Consider the following 18,118-nt stretch of genomic DNA (forward strand, 5'->3'; position numbering starts at 1 on the left):
GTAGATAACCAGGTCCTAAGCCATGGAGTGCTTTAAAGGTGGTAACCAGAACCCTGAAGTGCACCCGGAAGACCACCGGGAGCCAGTGCAGCTCGCGCAGGAGAGGTGTTACATGGGAGCTCCATGTTGCTCCCATAACCACCCGCGCGACGGCACTCTGCGCCAGTTGAAGCCTCCGGGTGCACCTCAAGGGGAGCCCCATGTAGAGAGCATTACAATAGTCCAGACGAGAGGTGACGAGGGCATGAGTGACTGTGCGTAACGAGTCCCGATCTAGAAAGGGACGTAACTGGCGAATCAGGCGAACCTGATGAAAAATCCTCCCGGTCACGGCCGTCAAGTGCTCTTCTAAAGACAGCCGTGAATCCAGGAGGACGCCCAAGTTACGAGCCCTTTCCGTGGGGGCCAATGATTCGCCCCCAATAGCCAGCGATGGCACCAGCTGACTATATTGGGACGTCGGAAACCACAGCCACTCGGTCTTGGATGGGTTGAGCCTGAGCCCGTTTCTCCCCATCCAGATCCGTACGGCCTCCAGGCACTGGGACATCACTTCAAGGGCATCGTTGGGGTGATCCGGGGTGGAGATGTACAGCTGAGTGTCGTCAGCGTACAGATGGTACTTCACCCCGAAACCACGGATGATCTCGCCCAGCGGCTTTACATAAATGTTGAACAGGAGGGGCGAGAGAACCGATCCCTGCGGCACCCCACATATAAGGGGCCTCGGGGTCGATCTCTGCCCCCCTGTCAACACAGACTGCGACCGGTCAGAGAGAAAGGAGGAGAACCACCGTAAAACGGTGCCTCCCACCCCCAACCCTTCCAGCCGGTGCAGCATGATACCATGGTCGATGGTATCAAAAGCCGCTGAGAGGTCTAACAGGACCAGGACAGAGGAACAACCCCTGTCCCGAGCCCTCCAGAGATCATCAACCAACGCGACCAATGCCGTTTCCGTGCTGTACCCAGGTCTGAAGCCCAACTGGAACGGATCTAGATATGACGCTTCATCCAGGTACTGGGGTAGCTGTCGCGCAACCACACTCTCAACAACCTTCGCAACGAAGCAAAGGTTGGAGACTGGATGATAGTTAGCCAATACTGCCGGGTCCAGGGAAGGCTTCTTGAGGAGAGGCCTTACCACCGCCTCTTTCAGGGCAGCGGGGAAGACACCCTCACCCAACGAAGCATTTATAATCCCCTGGAGCCAGCCTCGCGTCACCTCCCGGGAAGCCAGCACTAACCAGGAGGGACACGGGTCCAACAAACATGTGGTCACGTTCAATCTACCCAGAATCCTGTCCACGTCATCTGGGGTCACAGGATCAAACTCATCCCAGATAACAGTCTCAAGACCTGTCTCCATCACCCTCTCTGGATCTATCGCGTCAGAGTCCAGACCTGCCCGAATCTGAGTGATTTTGTCATACAGATACTGAACAAAATCCTCGGCTCTTCCCTCCAAGGGGTCCTCCCGCACTTCCTGGTGGAGCAGGGAGCGGGTCACCCTAAACAGGGCGGCCAGGCGATTATCTGATGACGCAATAAGAGCAGCAAAATGAGAACACTTTGCTGCTTTTATCGCCACTAGGTAATTCCTAATATGAGATCTTACCAGTGTTCGGTCAGATTCAGAAAGACTAGCCCTCCAACAGCTCTCTAGGCATCTTTTCCGGCGCTTCATCTCCCTCAGCTCCTCGGTGAACCAAGGAGCCAGGCGAGATTGGCGCCGGGTCAGAGGCCGCAAAGGCACGACTCGATCCAGGGCTCCAGCCGCCGCCCTATCCCAGGCGGCAACTAGGTCCCCAGATGAGGCGTGAGCCAGAACCTCCGGGATTGGCCCAAGTTCCATCTGGAACCTATCAGGTTCCATCAGGCGCCTGGGGCGGTACCATCTTACCGGTTCCGCCTCCCTGCGGCGGGGTGCTGCGGTTCGAAGGTCAAGGCGAAGGAGCGAGTGATCTGACCATGACAAGGGCTCGATGACTATATCCCCTATCTCAAGATCACTCAGCCACTGTCCAGAGACAAAAACCAGGTCCAGTGTGTTTCCCCCAGTGTGCGTAGGGCCATGAATTAGTTGGGTCAGGTCCATGGCCGTCATGGAAGCCATGAACTCCCGAGCCACCTCAGACGCCTCACCCACGGATGGCAGGTTGAAATCCCCCATGACCATAAGTCTGGGAGTATCAACCGCCACCGCGGCAATAACGTTGAGTAGCTCGGGCAGGGCTGCCGCCACGTGGCAGGGAGCCAGGTACGTGATCAGCAAGCCCATCTGAACCCCATGGCCCCACTTCACAAGGAGGGACTCACAACCGGCTGTCTGAGGTACAGTGGTCTCCCTCGGCCTAAGGCCTTCTCTAATAATAACCGCTACTCCCCCGCCCCTCCCCTGCGACCTTGGCTGATGGAATGCGTGGAAACCTGGTGGGCACATTTCTACCAGAGGGACCCCTCCCTCTGGGCCCAACCAGGTCTCCGTCCATGTGATGGACTTGTGGATGTTGGACAGGAACTTGAACTTTCTTTTGGGTGGGGAAAACCTGGAAGCTTTTAGATTCGGATTTTCCCAGATGTGTCAATATGACATCTCTAATAAAATGGAACTTTGAGGAAACTCAAGCCTCGGCATGTTCTTTTGTTGGAGGTGCTACTTGGAACCTCTGACAATTGTGCAATCTTGTACCTGTCTTACAAAGCTCTGCTGATTATTATCTAAACTTAATTAGTGTTAGTAGTTGTACTTCAATGTTTACAGCCTATGGGGAAGTTTAGACGCTCGTAGTTTTGAAACTAGAAGGAATACCACACACACACACACACACACACAGATGGCCCGGAGTTAATAAGCCACACGACAAAACTCTTTGATGATAAATCTGGCAGCAACCCAGTGGCTAGCTGCCAATTCAGAGTTTACTCACTCAAAACAAAGATTAGCCTGCCGACATTCCGATAAAATAGGCAGAGTTTTCAACAATACCAGAATTAATCCAAATGCAGTCTGATAAAGCAGGCAAAGTCCAGTAACGCAGAAATCATGGATTAGTTCTAGTTTTTGCTCATCACAAACTGAACCGGCCACCACACCCACATTTATACCCTGTGGGGTGTGGTCCAGTGACTCAGCTAATCTCTGCCACGCCTTCCCCTCTGCTGTACATGCTTCTCCCTGCGTCTCTGGCGAGGGTCCAGCCAGCACTTATCTTCCTCGTCACTGTCCACCTGTGGCTGCGGGGACGTGCTTGGCTCTGAGCCTATCGTTTGGCCTTCGGTGTCCTCCGGAGGCATTGCCAGAGAGGAGGGTCCTAGAGAGGGAGGCCTTGCCAACTCCTCCCCCTCACTCTCAGAGCCTGCATCTGTCGATAGCCCAGGCTCAGGCAACGGAGCCACAACATACAGATTCCTTGGTTTTCTATTCAGATCATGTTGATTTCAGAACAATTCAGTGATGGGGTTGGTGCGAATATATAAGTTATCAACTGCTTTGGGCTCATGGATGTACCTATTCCAAATGGCAGAAATTCTTCCCGTTCAACGAACTTCCCATCCTTGTCTAAAAAGTGATTTGGGTTGAATTCTTCAGGTGTCTCCCATTGCTCAGGATCAAGGAGAACAGAGCGCAGGTCTGAAGCAATAACGGTCCCCTGTCAAAAACAAAACAAAAGAGAGATGATTAAGCAAAACATTTTTCTAAGAGAAACAGACAAAAAATCCCAATATTGATGAAATATTTGATTTAGCTTGCAATTTTGGACCCATATCTGTTCATTTCCAAGGCAGATTCTGAGAGCAGTAGTTGCTCAACTCTTTAGCTTCCTTTCTCTCCTTGCATCCATTAAAACAGAGAGCTGGGTGCATACTCCTTTATCATACCAGATTGCCGCCCCCCCCCCAAATGGATAAAGGAACACTATACATGACTACAAGATTGAACTTAAATCCTTAATCTCTTATTACCTTCCTAGAACAAATAAAAAATATTTATGGTTGTAGCTTTAAAATCTGTGCAGCTTGGAGTTGTTTGGATTTAAACCTATAATTCACCCTCAAAAAAAAAAAAAAGTTTGCTATACTTGCTTATTCAATTTTGCATGATTACATTGGCAGTTCCCGGACAGAGAGCTTCTGTCTGAGTGCCATATTCTGCTTTCCATTTTTTTAAAAAATTTGATTTATATGCATTCTCCGGAGACTCAGGGCGGCTTACAATGCGTTAAGCAATAGCCTTCATCCTTTTGTATATTTATACAAAGTCAGCTTATTGCCCCCACAATCTGGGTCCTCATTTTACCTATCTTAGAAAGGATGGAAGGCTGAGTCAACCTTGAGCCTGGTGAGATTTGAACTTGCAGTAATTGCAGGCAGCAGTTGTAAGTGGATGTTAATTAGTCTGCTGAGCCACCAGAGCTCTTTCATGTTGGATTCATATTGGAATGCAGCTTGATCACATTTCTCACCTTTGGAATGTGATATCCCCTCATCTTCACATCCTTTGTACATTGCCTGGGAAGCCCAATTAGCAAGATATATTTTACACGTTGCATTTCATGAATCACGGCATTGGTGTAAGGCAGCTTCTTCCGATCCTGATAGGAAATTGTCCTCGAGAAGCCAAACACATCTTCAATCTCCTTCTGGACTTTCTCTTTAAAAAAAAATGATGGATATAGAAGACTTATTTATTCCACCAAGCCGGCCTAGCCTAAATGGTTCTTAATTGGGATTTTAAATTTTATAGACTTAAATTGGGAAGCCAACGATTTAATTCTTTTTAATTATCTTAACTTTTGTATTGTATGTATTTTTAATTTTGGCTGTTCACCGCCCTTAGTCCCTTCTGGGAGAAGGGTGGTATACAAATTAAATTAACAAATAAATAAAATAAATAAAAGGCCTTAGTATTGCAAATAATTTCTCTGTGTTTCAGAACCGGAAACTGGCCCTTGTTCCCACAGCACAGATTTCTCTCACCTTGGATGTCAGGATGGTTTGTCAAGAGAAGCAATGCCCAGATCATAGTACCGAAGATTGTGTCTGTCCCAGCACCAAAAAAATCAAAAATACACCAAGCCAGGTTCTCTTCATTGTAAGTAGAGTTGGGGTCATTCCTGCTCTGATGTTTAAGAATGAAAATAAAAATTACAATGATTGCAACGCAGATTTTTTTCTGGATATTTTCCTTCTGTGAAACAAGTCATGAGAAGAATGAATATATTCTTGGTGGTTACATAGGAAAATCAATGCAGAAGAGTAAAAAATTAAAGTGGTAGAAGGTTTCTAGCATAGCACAACCCTCCCGCATAAAATTCTCAAGCTTCAGCCTAGCTCATGAGATTAGAAAATGTTTACAATATATTTTCTACACAGGCTAGCATGTCTTCGTACAGTTCTGTAAAAAACAATAAGCTCTTTTTCCCCACAGTAAGAAAAGTATGGTTCTATATTTAGGCAAAAAAAAAAAGCATAGGGATAGAATCAGAAGTGGGCCATTGCCGGTTTGGACCGGTTTGGGTGAACCAATTGTTATGATTCTACCCAGTTTGGTGAACCGGCTAATCCTACCACTAGCTGGCCCCACCCCTGCCTGATTTTTGGGCCATTTTCTGGACCATTTTCTGTGTGAAAAACAGCCTGAAAAATGTTCTTTGGGCCATTTTGGGAGCCATTTTCAGGCTGTTTTCTGCCCAAAATACAGCCTGAAAATGCCCAAAAACTGGCCAAAAAACTGGCCAAAAAACTGGCCAAAAAATGAAGGAAGGAAGGAAGGAAGGAAGGAAGGAAGGAAGGAAGGAAGGAAGGAAGGAGATGGGAATGAGAAGGAAGGAGGGAAAGAAGGAAAGAAGGAGAGAAGGAAGGAAGGAAGGAAGGAAGGAAGGAAGGAAGGAAGGAAGGAAGGAAGGAAGGAAGGAAGGAAGGAAGGGGTTATCCAGCTTTAGCTTAGTCTCTTTCAGAATTGCCTGCACAGAAATATTGTCAATTCTTCTCCTTCTGCTATTTATTTATTATTTTGGGGGTGCAAACGGGCTTTAATTGTAAATTACTTCTGAGGAGTCAATGGGATTTATTGCCTCTGCCACCTCAGGTGTGAAATGTTGGCTGTTATGACACAATATATTGTTTTTTAATAAGCTCAGCCTCCAATGTCTTACTTTCCTTGATGATGGGAGCAGAATGCGTTGCTGGTCTCTCCCCATTCTTTCACGGGGGGGGGGGGGCATTTGTACCAGGAAACTGAGGGTTGCTTAACCCTTTCATTTCTGGAGGTGTTGCGTATAGGCCCAAGATCTGAGGAAAGGGAGAGTGGCTGGGAGGCGGGGCTGGGTGTGATGAGTGACGTTGAGATGGCCACACCCACCCAGTCACATGACCAGCCAGCCATGCCCACCCACCCAGTCATTAGGGCAGAGAACTGGTTGTTAAACCATTTGCAGCCCACTGGATAGAATGGATGGGTACCTGTCTCAATAGTTGTAACTGTGAGAGGGATCTTGGAGCCCTAGTGGACAATCAGTGTGCTGCAGCTGCCAAAAAAGTTAATGCAGTTGTAGATTAATGCATTAACAGATGGATAGAATCAACAACATGTGAAAACAGTTCCAGTTTCTCCCCTTGTTTATTTACAATGGGGGATGTAATAATTCCTTGCTCATGTATTGAACTACAATAAACCCATACCTTCTCCATCTGAAGAAGATAGTGATCAGTGAAATCTTGTGGCTCATGCAAAGAGTGATATCTCTTGTGTTTCTCTATTTCCTGCTTTGCAAAAGAAAGGATCAGCTCTCTAGAAGCCAGGGCCTCCTTATGAAGGCCTGGAAGGTACTTCATAATTTGTGGAAACAAACCATACATCTAATGGAAAAGGGAAAAAAAAGAATTATTTATTTTGCTCCACAATTAGAGAAGACTCTCAGTAGCTCATCATAGTAGACAACACTTAATAACCAAGGGAAAACATTACAAATCTATTAAAACGTGGCAAACAGTATGGTGTCAGACTTCAAAATTCCTCCAGAAAAGCTGTTTACAAATTCTTCTGGAAAACAGATAATGTCGGGAGTAAGTAGATTATTATAAAGCTACTATAAAATATTCTATGAAATTTTTTTATTCTCTCATTGTCTCCAGGAGTTTTTGTAAATATGGTTACCTATGGCTAACTGAGCTATGATTTAATAAATTAGACCAGCTGGATTCACATCCCAGCCAAACAATGCATTAACTACAATTGCTGAATTTTCATAGTCTGCTAGCTTGTGATCTAGTATGCTGAGTTAGCATCTTAGGATCAAAAATGGATGTCCCAATTCAGAGAGATTCAGATGCTCCCAACCCTGGTAGTGTTTCACAAAGTATTTTTCAACCAAAATCACCTATTAGATGAACTGGAATCAGAATTATGAACATGTGACGTGCTTAACAACCACAGTGGCTCACAACTATCGTAAAAATAGAGCTGAAGAAGCTTCTTGAATGAAGAGTGAAATGTCTTCAAAGAAAAACCAGAAAGTCCAGTTTAGGGGTGAAATGCTCCCGGTTCGGACCAGCTTGGGCAAGTAGGTAGCGGAGATTGAGGCTAGTTTGCCGAACTGGGAGCAATGGCTGGCTGGCCACACTCCCGAACCGATCCACGGACCGCAGTCCTGCCATGCTTGCCTGCCTTCCTGGCGTCCCGGTGGCCAGCTTGCGAAGGCAGGCAAGCAGAAGTCCACGTGGAAGGCAGGCAAGCACGGCAGGGCTGCGGGGAAGAAGCTAGCAGCTTACTGCCCCCCCCCATTCAAGCAGTGGCTTCCCTGCTCAGCCCCGACAAGCTATGCATCCATACCAATGGGGTTGTTTTGTTCACCGCGGTGGTGCTTCGGAAGGGCAGGTGGACATATTCATTATAGTTGTCAGCTGCAGACGTCCGCCAGCCCTCCCGAAGTACCACCTCGGTGAACAAAACAACCCCATTGCGCTGCGCCTCCTTCTGCAGCCAAACACGCCCAGCCGTCCGTGCCCTTTCCTCAAATGGGCAGTGCATGGGGCGCTTGAAGATGTTGTGACTCCGTTGCCTGAGCCTGGGCTATCGACAGATGCAGACTCTGAGAGTGAGGGAGAGGAGTTGGCAAGGCCTCCCTCTCCAGGACCCTCCTCTCTGGCAATGCCTCCGGAGGACACCCAAGGCCAAACGATAGGCTCAGAGCCAAGCACGTCCCCGCAGCCACAGGTGGACAGTGACAAAGGAGATAACTGCTGGCTGGACCCTCGCCAGAGGAGCAGGGAGAAGTGTGTGCAGCAGAGGGGAAGGTGTGCCAGAGATTAGCTGAGTCACTGGACCACACCCCACAGGGTATAAATGTGGGTGTGGTGACTGGTTCAGTTTGTGACGAGCAGAAACTAGAAATAATCCATGATCTCTGTGTTACTGGACTTTGCCTGCTTTATCGGACTGCATTTGAATTAATCCTTGTATTGTTGAAACTCTGCCTGTTTTATCGGAATGCTTGCAGTCTAATCTTTGTTTTGTGTGAGGTTTTTTTTTTTTTAATTTGATTTATATGCCGCCCTTCTCCGGAGACTCAGGGCAGCTTACAATGCGTTAAGCAATAGCCTTCATACTTTTGTATATTTATACAAAGTCAGCTTATTGCCCGCACAAACTGGGTCCTCATTTCACCTACCTTAGAAAGGATGGAAGGCTGAGTCAACCTTGAGCCTGGTGAGATTCGAACCTGCAGAAATTGCAGGCAGCTGTGTTAATAACAGGGTGCATTAAACCACTGTACTACCAAGGCTCCTTGGTAAAGTCTGAATTGGCAGCTAGCCACTGGGTTGCTGCCAGCTTTATTTTCAAAGAATTTTGTTGTGTGGCTTATTAACTCCGGGCTGTCTGTGGGGGTGCGTGAGTGGAACGGGGACAGAACAGGAGAGCGAGCGAGCAAGAGAGCTCTCCAGTGTGTGTGTGTGTGTGTGTGTGTGTGTGTGTGTGTGTGTGAGCAATCTCAAGCTGAGGCACCCAAACTTCTGGCAGTGGCGGGGCAGCTTCTGAGCAGCCAGCTCCACCTGACCTACTCCCTAAGTCTCACCATTCTCCTGCCCCCCCCCCAGCTCAAGCAGCAGCAGGCTCTGCAGGACAACAGGACCTATCATTTTTCCCACAGCACAGCGTACGCTTGCTACCTCTGCTTGTCTGCTTGCAAGCGATGATCTTCTCTGCTTCTCTTGGGATGCTGGTGCGGGCACCATGGATGCATAGCTTGTTGTGGCTGAGCAGGGAAGCTGATGCTTGAGCTGGGTGAGTGGGTGGGGGCAGGAGAACGGCGAGACTCAGGGAGTAGGTCAGGTGGAGCTGGCTGCTCCGAAACTGCCCCCCCCTCGGCTGCCAGAAGTTTGGGTGCCTCGGCTTCACATCGCTCCCTCCCTCTCCCCCCCACAAAAACAGAGTGTCAGCATTCTGATGCTGCCATAAAAAGATGAGGCTTGACTTTTCACCTACTTATTTCTCTGTAGATAATATCCCCTAGGAGATGGGATGGTGGGGGGAACATTCCTGTTGGGTTGAGGTCAGAAGCTGGGGAGACTGACTTGGAAGATGGCCAATGAGAAGATGAGAATTGGGGAACAGAAAGGGAAGGGTTTGGGGGTCAGAGGGTTAGTATCGGCTACGACAAAGTCGGGGCCAGATCTGTCGTACTCAATAAATGATTCTCCACAATTGTTTTTACTGGGTATAGTTAAGGGTTTTACATTGGATGAAACAAAGTTGATATTGTATATGATAACAGCAGCGAGATTATTGATAGGTAAATACTGGAAAAACGAAGTTTTGCCCACTATCGAGGAATTGACTTTGAAGATGGCCAGCTTTGCAGAGATGGCGAAGATTTCAGCATATCTAAAAGATCGCTCACAAGAGACTTATGAATGGGAATGGAAAAAGTGGATAGATTATGTGCAGAACAAATATCAAACTAGGAAGTATCAAATAGCTTTTCACTGACAGTATTTTATTTAGATAGAAATATTTGAATTTTGTGAAGATGAAAAATTATATGGGGGATGGAGGGCTTCAAGTTTTATATAAAGGGGATTTTGATGGGAGTATATTCTGTGGAAGTCCGGGGGGGGGAGGGGAGGGTTAGGGGGGGTTAGGGAGGGTTAGGTTGGGAAGTTTGGGGTGGGTTGGGGGGGGGAAATGGGGTGAAAATGTAATTGTAAAACTTTTGCAATAAAAAAAATGGAATATTTCAGCAAAGATTAATTGTTTGGGAGTGCAATTTATTTGAGATGACATTGAAACCTGACACAGAGCTTGGAGAGCTGTCTTGCTCACTCTCTCTCCAAGCATCCCATGCACAGCAGAATGATGTGAATGATGTCAAACTGGCCATGCCCACCCAGTCACATGACCGCCAAGCCAAGCCACGCCACGCCACACCAAGCCACGCCCACAGAACCGGTAGCAAAAAATTTTAGATTTCATCCCTGGTCCAGTTGAATCTTGAAAAAGCACCTTTGGGAAAGCCATGACCTGGATGACTGAGAATCTCCATAATATTTGTAAAATCAAGTCCAATCCCATGGTGACTCACGTGATGCATTATGACAGCAACAATTTACATCCAAAATTCAGGACTGAATTATGGTTGCGAGGTGTATCTACCCTACTGATCTAGGGTAGATCAGTATAAATTGGGTATCAAGATCAAGATAAATCATTCTTCTTCTTTCTTCCTCATTATTCAGACCCCACTAGAATATTATATATAGTTCCCTACACTGTGTTTTAGGAACAACATTTCCAAATTGGGATGTATTTGGGGAGAACAGCTGAGATGACAAGGGTACTGGAAGAAAGAGTTAAAAGGAACATTTGGAAGCAGTACCCAAAAAAATAATAATGCACATTTAGATATGAGCCAGCAGTGTGCAGAAGCTGCCAAAAAAGCCAACACAGTTCTGGGCTGCATAAACAGAAGGCTAGAATCAAGGTCACGTGAAGTGTTAATACCACTTTATAATGCCTTGGTAAGGCCACACTTGAAATATTGCATTCAGTTTTGGTCGCCACGATGCCAAAAAGATGTTGAGACTCTAGAAAGAGTGCAGAGAAGAGCAACAAAGATGATTAGGGGACTGGAGGCTAAAACATATGAAGAACTGTTGCAAGAACTGGGTATGTCTAGTTTGATGAAGAGAAGGACTAGAGGAGACATGATAGCAGTGTTTCAATATCTCAGGCGTTGCCACAAAGAAGAGGGAGTCAAACTATTCTTCAAAGCACCTGAGGGTAGAACAAGAAGCAGTGGGTGGAAACTAATCAAGGAGAGAAGCAATTTAGAACTAAGGAGAAATTTCCTGACAGTTAGAACAATTAATCAGTGGAACAACTTGCCTGCAGAAGTTGTGAATGCCCCAACACTGGAAATTTTTAAGAAGATGTTGGATAACCATTTGTCTGAAGTGGTGTAGGGTTTCCTGCTTGAGCAGGGGGTTGGACTAGAAGACCTCCAAGGTCCCTTCCAACTCTGTTATTCTATTCTATTCTATTCTATTCTATTCTATTCTATTCTATTCTATTCTATTCTATTCTACTCTACTCTACTCTACTCTACTCTACTCTACTCTACTCTACTCTACTCTACTCTACTCTACTCTACTCTACTCTACTCTACTCTATTCTATTCTATTCTAGACTGACCCAGGAAGTGGTGGGTGAAAGCTGTTAAAATATGGCATGGTTGGCCATCGGCTGGTGATACTAAAAGGATGGATTCCTTCATGGGCAGAACGACTTTGGTATAGTGGTTAATGCACCAGTCTAGAAACTAAGAAACTCTTGAGTACTAGTCCCAACTTAAGCACTAAATCAATTGGAAACATAATTGGTTTGGGAGCTTTATCCCTTTAGTAGAAAACATAACTCACAATATGGAAAAAGTTACCAGTGAAATTCACAAGAATTTTAAGGGCTTGAGTTAGCTTCTGGAAGTTTTCATCTTCAGGAGCAAATTGATGTCCAAAACTCAAAGTACATATGATATTACAAACTGCATTTAGGACCGGAGGTGATGGGTCAAATGGCTGTCCTACAAATGAAGAGATTTTATAATGAATTTTTAAGGAACAGGACTTGTAAGGGGATGAAAGAAGAGAATTAGGAACTGTGTCAATTATTTCAAAAAATTTAAAAAATCAAATTCAATGCATCTGTTTTAAAACTTTTTGCAGACAGAGATTTGAACCATTACCTCAAATTGCATACCTTTTGTTTGCCTAAAGACCTCCACCAGTGTCTGAGCAACACTTTCTATCTGATGCTCAATGCTTTTCTTCCCCAGGCCCAGCTTCCGCAGAGAACTCATGCCAATGTGTCGCTGCTGTTTCCAGGTGTGGCCATTGGAGAAAATAATTCCTAAAGGCATCAGCAGACAATGATAAATGATTCCTGATAAAATTCACATTAAAAAACTGGTGTAGTTGCATTCTCTGAATTTCAAGTGGGAATACGACACCCTTCTGACATGCTGTCCTTTTGTAAAATTATGCCCATGTTATTTTTTTCTTTAAAAAAATATTTAACTATTTTGGAAGTCACATAGTCACTAGGAGACACTTATGGTATGGTGACTAAACTAAACTATCCCAACTAAGCCTAATTCTTGTACATGGAAATACTGAAAATGTATGATTATACATGTTCGTAGTTATTCTGAAATTAATGTCTTTAGATGGATTGCTCATACACAGAGAGTTGATGACAATGAATATTTGAAAGAAGAAACAAAATATGAACAAAGAGGCAAAATATGAAGAAAAAGGAACAGACTGAAGAGGAAAGGGAAGATGGGTATATTTTTAGTTAAATTATAATATATATGCATGTATGTATATGTGTGTGTGTATGTGTGTATATATGTACATTCTCCTTCTCCTCCTCCTCCTCCTCCTCCTCCTCCTCCTCCTCCTCCTCCTCCTCCTCCTCCTTCTTCTTTTTCTTTTTCTTTTTCTTTTTCTTTTTCTATATATATAAAAGGATGGATGGATGGATGGATGTTCCAGCATAATTCTGGAACGCCTTGAGCAATTTCAACCAAACTTGGTACACAGATGACTTACTGTGTGGAAACCAATACTATAGAGGTAAGACACCCCTAACACCCCTTGGGTGTGTGTTCTGCTTGAGGTGTGTGTTCTGTTAAGATACAGCCTGTTGTGCCTTAAAATGGCTTCTACTGTCCAGCACAGTGGAGTTGCCATGGTAATGGTGCACCCTCCTGGCCCCACCAGAGCTGGCCAGGGGTTGCAAGAGGAGAAGGAGGGGGAGGAAGAGGAGGGCCGCCAGAGCCTTAGTGCAGGAGCAAAGTGGCTCTATACTTGCCATTGTGCCACATTTGTGCTGAAGGCAGCCTTTGCCTCCTGCCACTTAGGTCTAGAGCTCATGCCCACCGTGCTCGGCTGAAGAGCTGGGGGGGGTATGGCAAGGTGATGGCCAGAGCCTTAGTACAGGAGTGAAGCAACTCTGTACTTGCCTTCATGCCACATTTACCCTCAAGGCAAATCAAAAAAAAAAAAAAAAGCAGCCCTCTTGCTGCTTCGAGTTCAGAACTGTAAGTTGCATCCTGTTGCTAAGGGTGAGTAGGGCAGGATCGCATTGTCACTCTATGTTGTAATAGGTTCCAGGAGGAGGAGGAGGAGGGGACTCCATCTCCCCCATTGTGAAGTGCGCTAAAGTTCACTGTGCTGTGTAAGGTACTACGAGAGTGCCTCATGGCCTGCCTGACACCTCATATCAGAATCAGAGAGGGGAGGGAGAGAGATACAGAGAGACACACACAGAGAGATACAGAGAGAGGGAAAAGAGAGGCACACAGAGACAGGGGAGAGAGAGGGGGGAAAGAGACACACAGAAAGAGATAAAGAGAAGGGGGAGATAGAGAGTGTGAGAGACAGACACACAGAGAGATACAGAGAGAGGAGAGGGGGGGAGAGAGAGAAGAGAGAGAGAAGAGAGAGAGAGATACACACAGAGAGGGGGAAGCCAGCGACAAATAAATATCTGAGTAATGCTGGGTTATCAGCTAGTACATACGTATGTACATACATACATACATACATACATACATACATACATACATACACAAAGAAGCAGACATCCTGCGAGCTCTGGAACTTAAAATTTAAAAATAATTAAAATTTTATTTTACTAAACTTTCGTCAGCCATCTGCTGACATTGTCAGAGTATTAAACTACCATTACAGAGATCTCTGCCTTTATATGCCATTAATAAATTTGGCCATTGCACATGTAATAGGCCCTTCCAGCTGTCTCCCACTTGTAATTAGCTGTGTTGTTTTTGCTGTCGTCATAATGGTTAATGGAGGCTTAATTCCTACTGTTTCTCCCTCCTACCTTGCTTATCAGTGGGGGATAATGTTAGCCTGTCAACTATTGCAATTTGCTGCCTTGTCCGTGACCTTGTGGTCGGCCAAGTTTGTTTCTCATTAATCCTATCTGTTACAGTTTGAGATAGCCCTGCTGGGTTGCTCTGTATTTGGTCAGGACTGACTATGCCTTCATAGGCTGAGTCTGCATGCTCAGCGGTGGAGGGTGGGTGCCATTAGTCCCTGTTCACTGATGGAAAGCCGTCTCTGCTCATCCTGGAGGGTCTTTCCTGGTGTCTCAAAGCCTGGTAGGCCGGTGGCAGTTCGATATGCCTGTTGATGGAATTGTTATTGGAGAACCAGGCTTCTTTTAGTAGATATTATATATATATGCACATGACAAGACCTCAGACTCGGAGCCAAACCAAAGCCCGGGATGTTGCATCCCAGCCATCTGCTCAAGACAATACATTACAGAACTCAGGATGTCACAACACTAGAGCTCAGGATGCTACCATACAACCCATTACCCAGGTCGTTATGACACAAAATGCTAATGGGCACACAGCTAGGACCTCGCCCACACAGGATGTTATGAAACAGCCGACTAATCTGCAAACATCAACTCCATCTACTAATCAAGATGTAACAATACAGCCAACCAACCTGCTTACAACAACAAAGCCAGCACTCCCCACCTCCCCACCAGTATTTATATAGAGATGGCATCTCTGATCATGCTTTGCTCGCACAAGTACAAAGCTGAAGACACCAGCCTGAAGATGACGAGTGGGACCTCGTCAAAACGTCGCCAAGATACTCTCAATCTTACACGGGAAAAGACCCGAATATGCCAAGACTTGTATACCTGTACCCATGAAAATCTACGAAAACAAATACACACACACACACACACACACACACACGTATAGATAGATAGATAGATAGATAGATCTATATAGATATATAGATATTACAAACTATTCTAAAAATACGAGTTCCAGGTATATTAGTAAAGAAAGAAGCAGACATCCGGTGAGCTCCGGAACTTAAAATTTTAAAATAATTAAAATTTTATTTTACCAAGCTTTCGTCACCCATCTGCTGAGGTTATTGTCCATGATAGGACTAAAGGAGGACGCCTACTAAAAGAAGCCTGGTTCTCTAATAACAATTCCATCAACAGGCATATCGAACTGCCACCGGCCGACCAGGCTTTGAGACACCAGGAAAGACCCTCCAGGATGAGCAGAGATGGCTTTCCATCAGTGAGCAGGGACCAATGGCACCCACCCCCCACCGCTGAGCATGCAGACTCAGCCTGTGAAGGCATAGTCAGTCCTGACCAAATACAGAGCAACCCAGCAGGGCTGTCTCAAACTGTAACAGATAGGATTAATGAGAAACAAACTTGGCCGACCACAAGGTCACGGACAAGGCAGCAAATTGCAATAGTTGACAGGCTAACATCATCCCCCACTGATAAGCAAGCTAGGAGGGAGAAACAGTAGGAATTAAGCCTCCATTAACCATTATGATGACAGCAAAAACAACACAGCTAATTACAAGTGGAGATGGCTGGAAGGGCCTATTACACGTGCAATTCCAGGGCTGTCTCAAACTATAACAGATAGGATTATGAGAAACAAACCGGGCTGACCACAAGGTCACGGACAAGACAGCAAATTGCAACGGTTGACAGGCTAACATCATCCCCCACAGATAAGCAGGCTAGGAGGGAAGAAACAGAAGGAATTAAGACTCCAACAGCCAGCATGACGACAGCAAAAACAACACAGCTAATTACAAGTTGGAGACTATTACATGCGCAATGGCCAAATTGATTAATGGCGTATAAAGGCAAAGATCTCTGTAATGGTAGTTTAATACTCTGACGATGTCAGCAGCCCTCAGTCAGTCGCTTTCACCACAAACTATTTTGTGTTAAATTTATATTTACTGACAAAGAAATAAAGGGAGATTAGTATAGATCTATTTCAAGCTATATAGCTCTCATCAGCTAGCCATACCTTTCTGGGATTCGAAACCTAGGTTAAATAGCTTGAAATAGATCTATACTAGTCTCCCTTTATTTCTTGGTCAGTAAATATAAATTTAACATAATACACACACACACACACACACACACACACCTTTAAATCATTTTATTTACTATACCTTACATTTCCCCCGTATGATATGCATAATTTTAGCACAAATTATTATAGTCTGGCAGTTCTTAAGATAGCATTTCTTACTATTTGCACATACCTCTTCTGACTTCTAAAGTACTGAAGAAACCATCATATGGTCGATCAGAGAATTCTTCTGGGAAGCTGGTCATTCCTTCTTTCACAGTTTTGAATCCAGACAATACTACTAGAAGGTGAGGTCCAGCCCACATAGAATATATATCTCCATATTGTTTTACATTCTGCCAAGAGAATCAATGTTGAGAAATATCACAATCAAAGAAAACAGGTTATTTATAGGTAATATGCCGTACGGATCTGGATGGGGAGGAACAGACTCAGGCTCAACCCATCCAAGACCGAGTGGCTGTGGTTTCCGACGTCCCGATATAGTCAGTTGGCGCCATCACTGACTATTGGGGGTGAGTCATTGGCCCCCACGGATGGGGTTCACAACTTGGGCGTCCTCCTGGACTCACGGCTGTCTTTAGAAGAGCATATGACGGCCATGGCTAGGAGGACTTTTTATCAGGTTCGCCGGATTCGCCAGTTGCGTCCCTTTCTGGATCGGGACTCATTATGCACGGTCACTCACGCCCTTGTCACCTCACGCCTGCAATGCAATGCTCTCTACATGGGGCTCCCCTTGAGGAGCACCCGGAGGCTCCAACTGGTCCAGAATGCGGCCGCGAGGGTGGTGATGGGAGCGACGTGGTGCTCCCATGTGACTCCCCTCCTGCATGAGCTGCACTGGCTCCCAGTGGTCTTCCGGGTGCGCTTCAAGGTTTTGGTTACCACCTTTAGAGCGCTCCATGGCTCAGGACCAGGGTACTTACGAGACCGCCTTCTGCCACCAGTAGCCTTTCACCGACCAGTTCGCTCCCACAGAGAGGCGCTCCTCAGGGTGCTGTTGGCCAAACAATGTTGACTGGCGGCCCCCAGGGGGAGAGCCTTCTCTGTAGGGGCACCTGCCATCTGGAACGAGCTCCCCCCGGAGATACGGAGGATCCAAGACTTACACACCTTCCGCCGCGTCCTAAAAACGTTTTTATTCCAACAGGCTGATCTGGCCTAACTCTCCCTTTTAAATTGGGTTTTAAATGTTTTATATAAATTGGATGTTTTAAATTTGTTTCTTGAGCCCAAATTATTTAATCTATTTTTAATAGCTTTTAACTTTTGTATGTTTTTTGTATTTTTATCTTGGCTGTTCACCGCCCTGAGTCCTCCGGGAGTAGGGCCGTATACAAATATGATAAAATAAATAAATAAATAACATAAAAATATGCGACCTACAAACTTTCCTAAATCCTCAATTCTAAGTCCTTTCACTGTATTTTCTACTCTTTAGAAATTGATTTTCTCTCTTTAAGATTCATACTAAGATCTTCCCGATCCACTTTCATTTTCCTGGGATATTCCTTTCTCTTTGTTTCTGCCTGAAATCCTCCATCTCCTATCTTGTGAGAAATAGTCATTCCTGTAATGAATATAGCCTAAATGACTCCATATTTATGCTTCTCACGACTTTAGCTAACCCTAAGCTAATT

General features: G+C 45.4%; 1 protein-coding gene across 1 annotated transcript in view; it reads right to left on the reverse strand.

Annotated features, from left to right (window-relative positions):
* LOC117660251 (cytochrome P450 2J5-like) overlaps nucleotides 1-18,118 on the reverse strand; it is a 39,686-nt gene that overhangs the window by 16,420 nt on the left and 5,148 nt on the right. The window contains exons 2-8 of the mRNA XM_060684933.2: nucleotides 16,648-16,810; nucleotides 12,257-12,406; nucleotides 11,920-12,080; nucleotides 6,685-6,861; nucleotides 4,981-5,122; nucleotides 4,467-4,654; nucleotides 3,512-3,653 (exon numbers count right to left, since the gene is read on the reverse strand). Coding sequence (XP_060540916.2) covers nucleotides 3,512-3,653; nucleotides 4,467-4,654; nucleotides 4,981-5,122; nucleotides 6,685-6,861; nucleotides 11,920-12,080; nucleotides 12,257-12,406; nucleotides 16,648-16,810 — 1,123 coding nt within the window. The remainder of the gene's footprint in view (nucleotides 1-3,511; nucleotides 3,654-4,466; nucleotides 4,655-4,980; nucleotides 5,123-6,684; nucleotides 6,862-11,919; nucleotides 12,081-12,256; nucleotides 12,407-16,647; nucleotides 16,811-18,118) is intronic.

This window comes from Pantherophis guttatus, chromosome 6, assembly GCF_059756535.1.
Source record: "Pantherophis guttatus breed Tessera chromosome 6, ASM5975653v1, whole genome shotgun sequence".
Lineage (NCBI taxonomy): Eukaryota > Metazoa > Chordata > Lepidosauria > Squamata > Colubridae > Pantherophis > Pantherophis guttatus.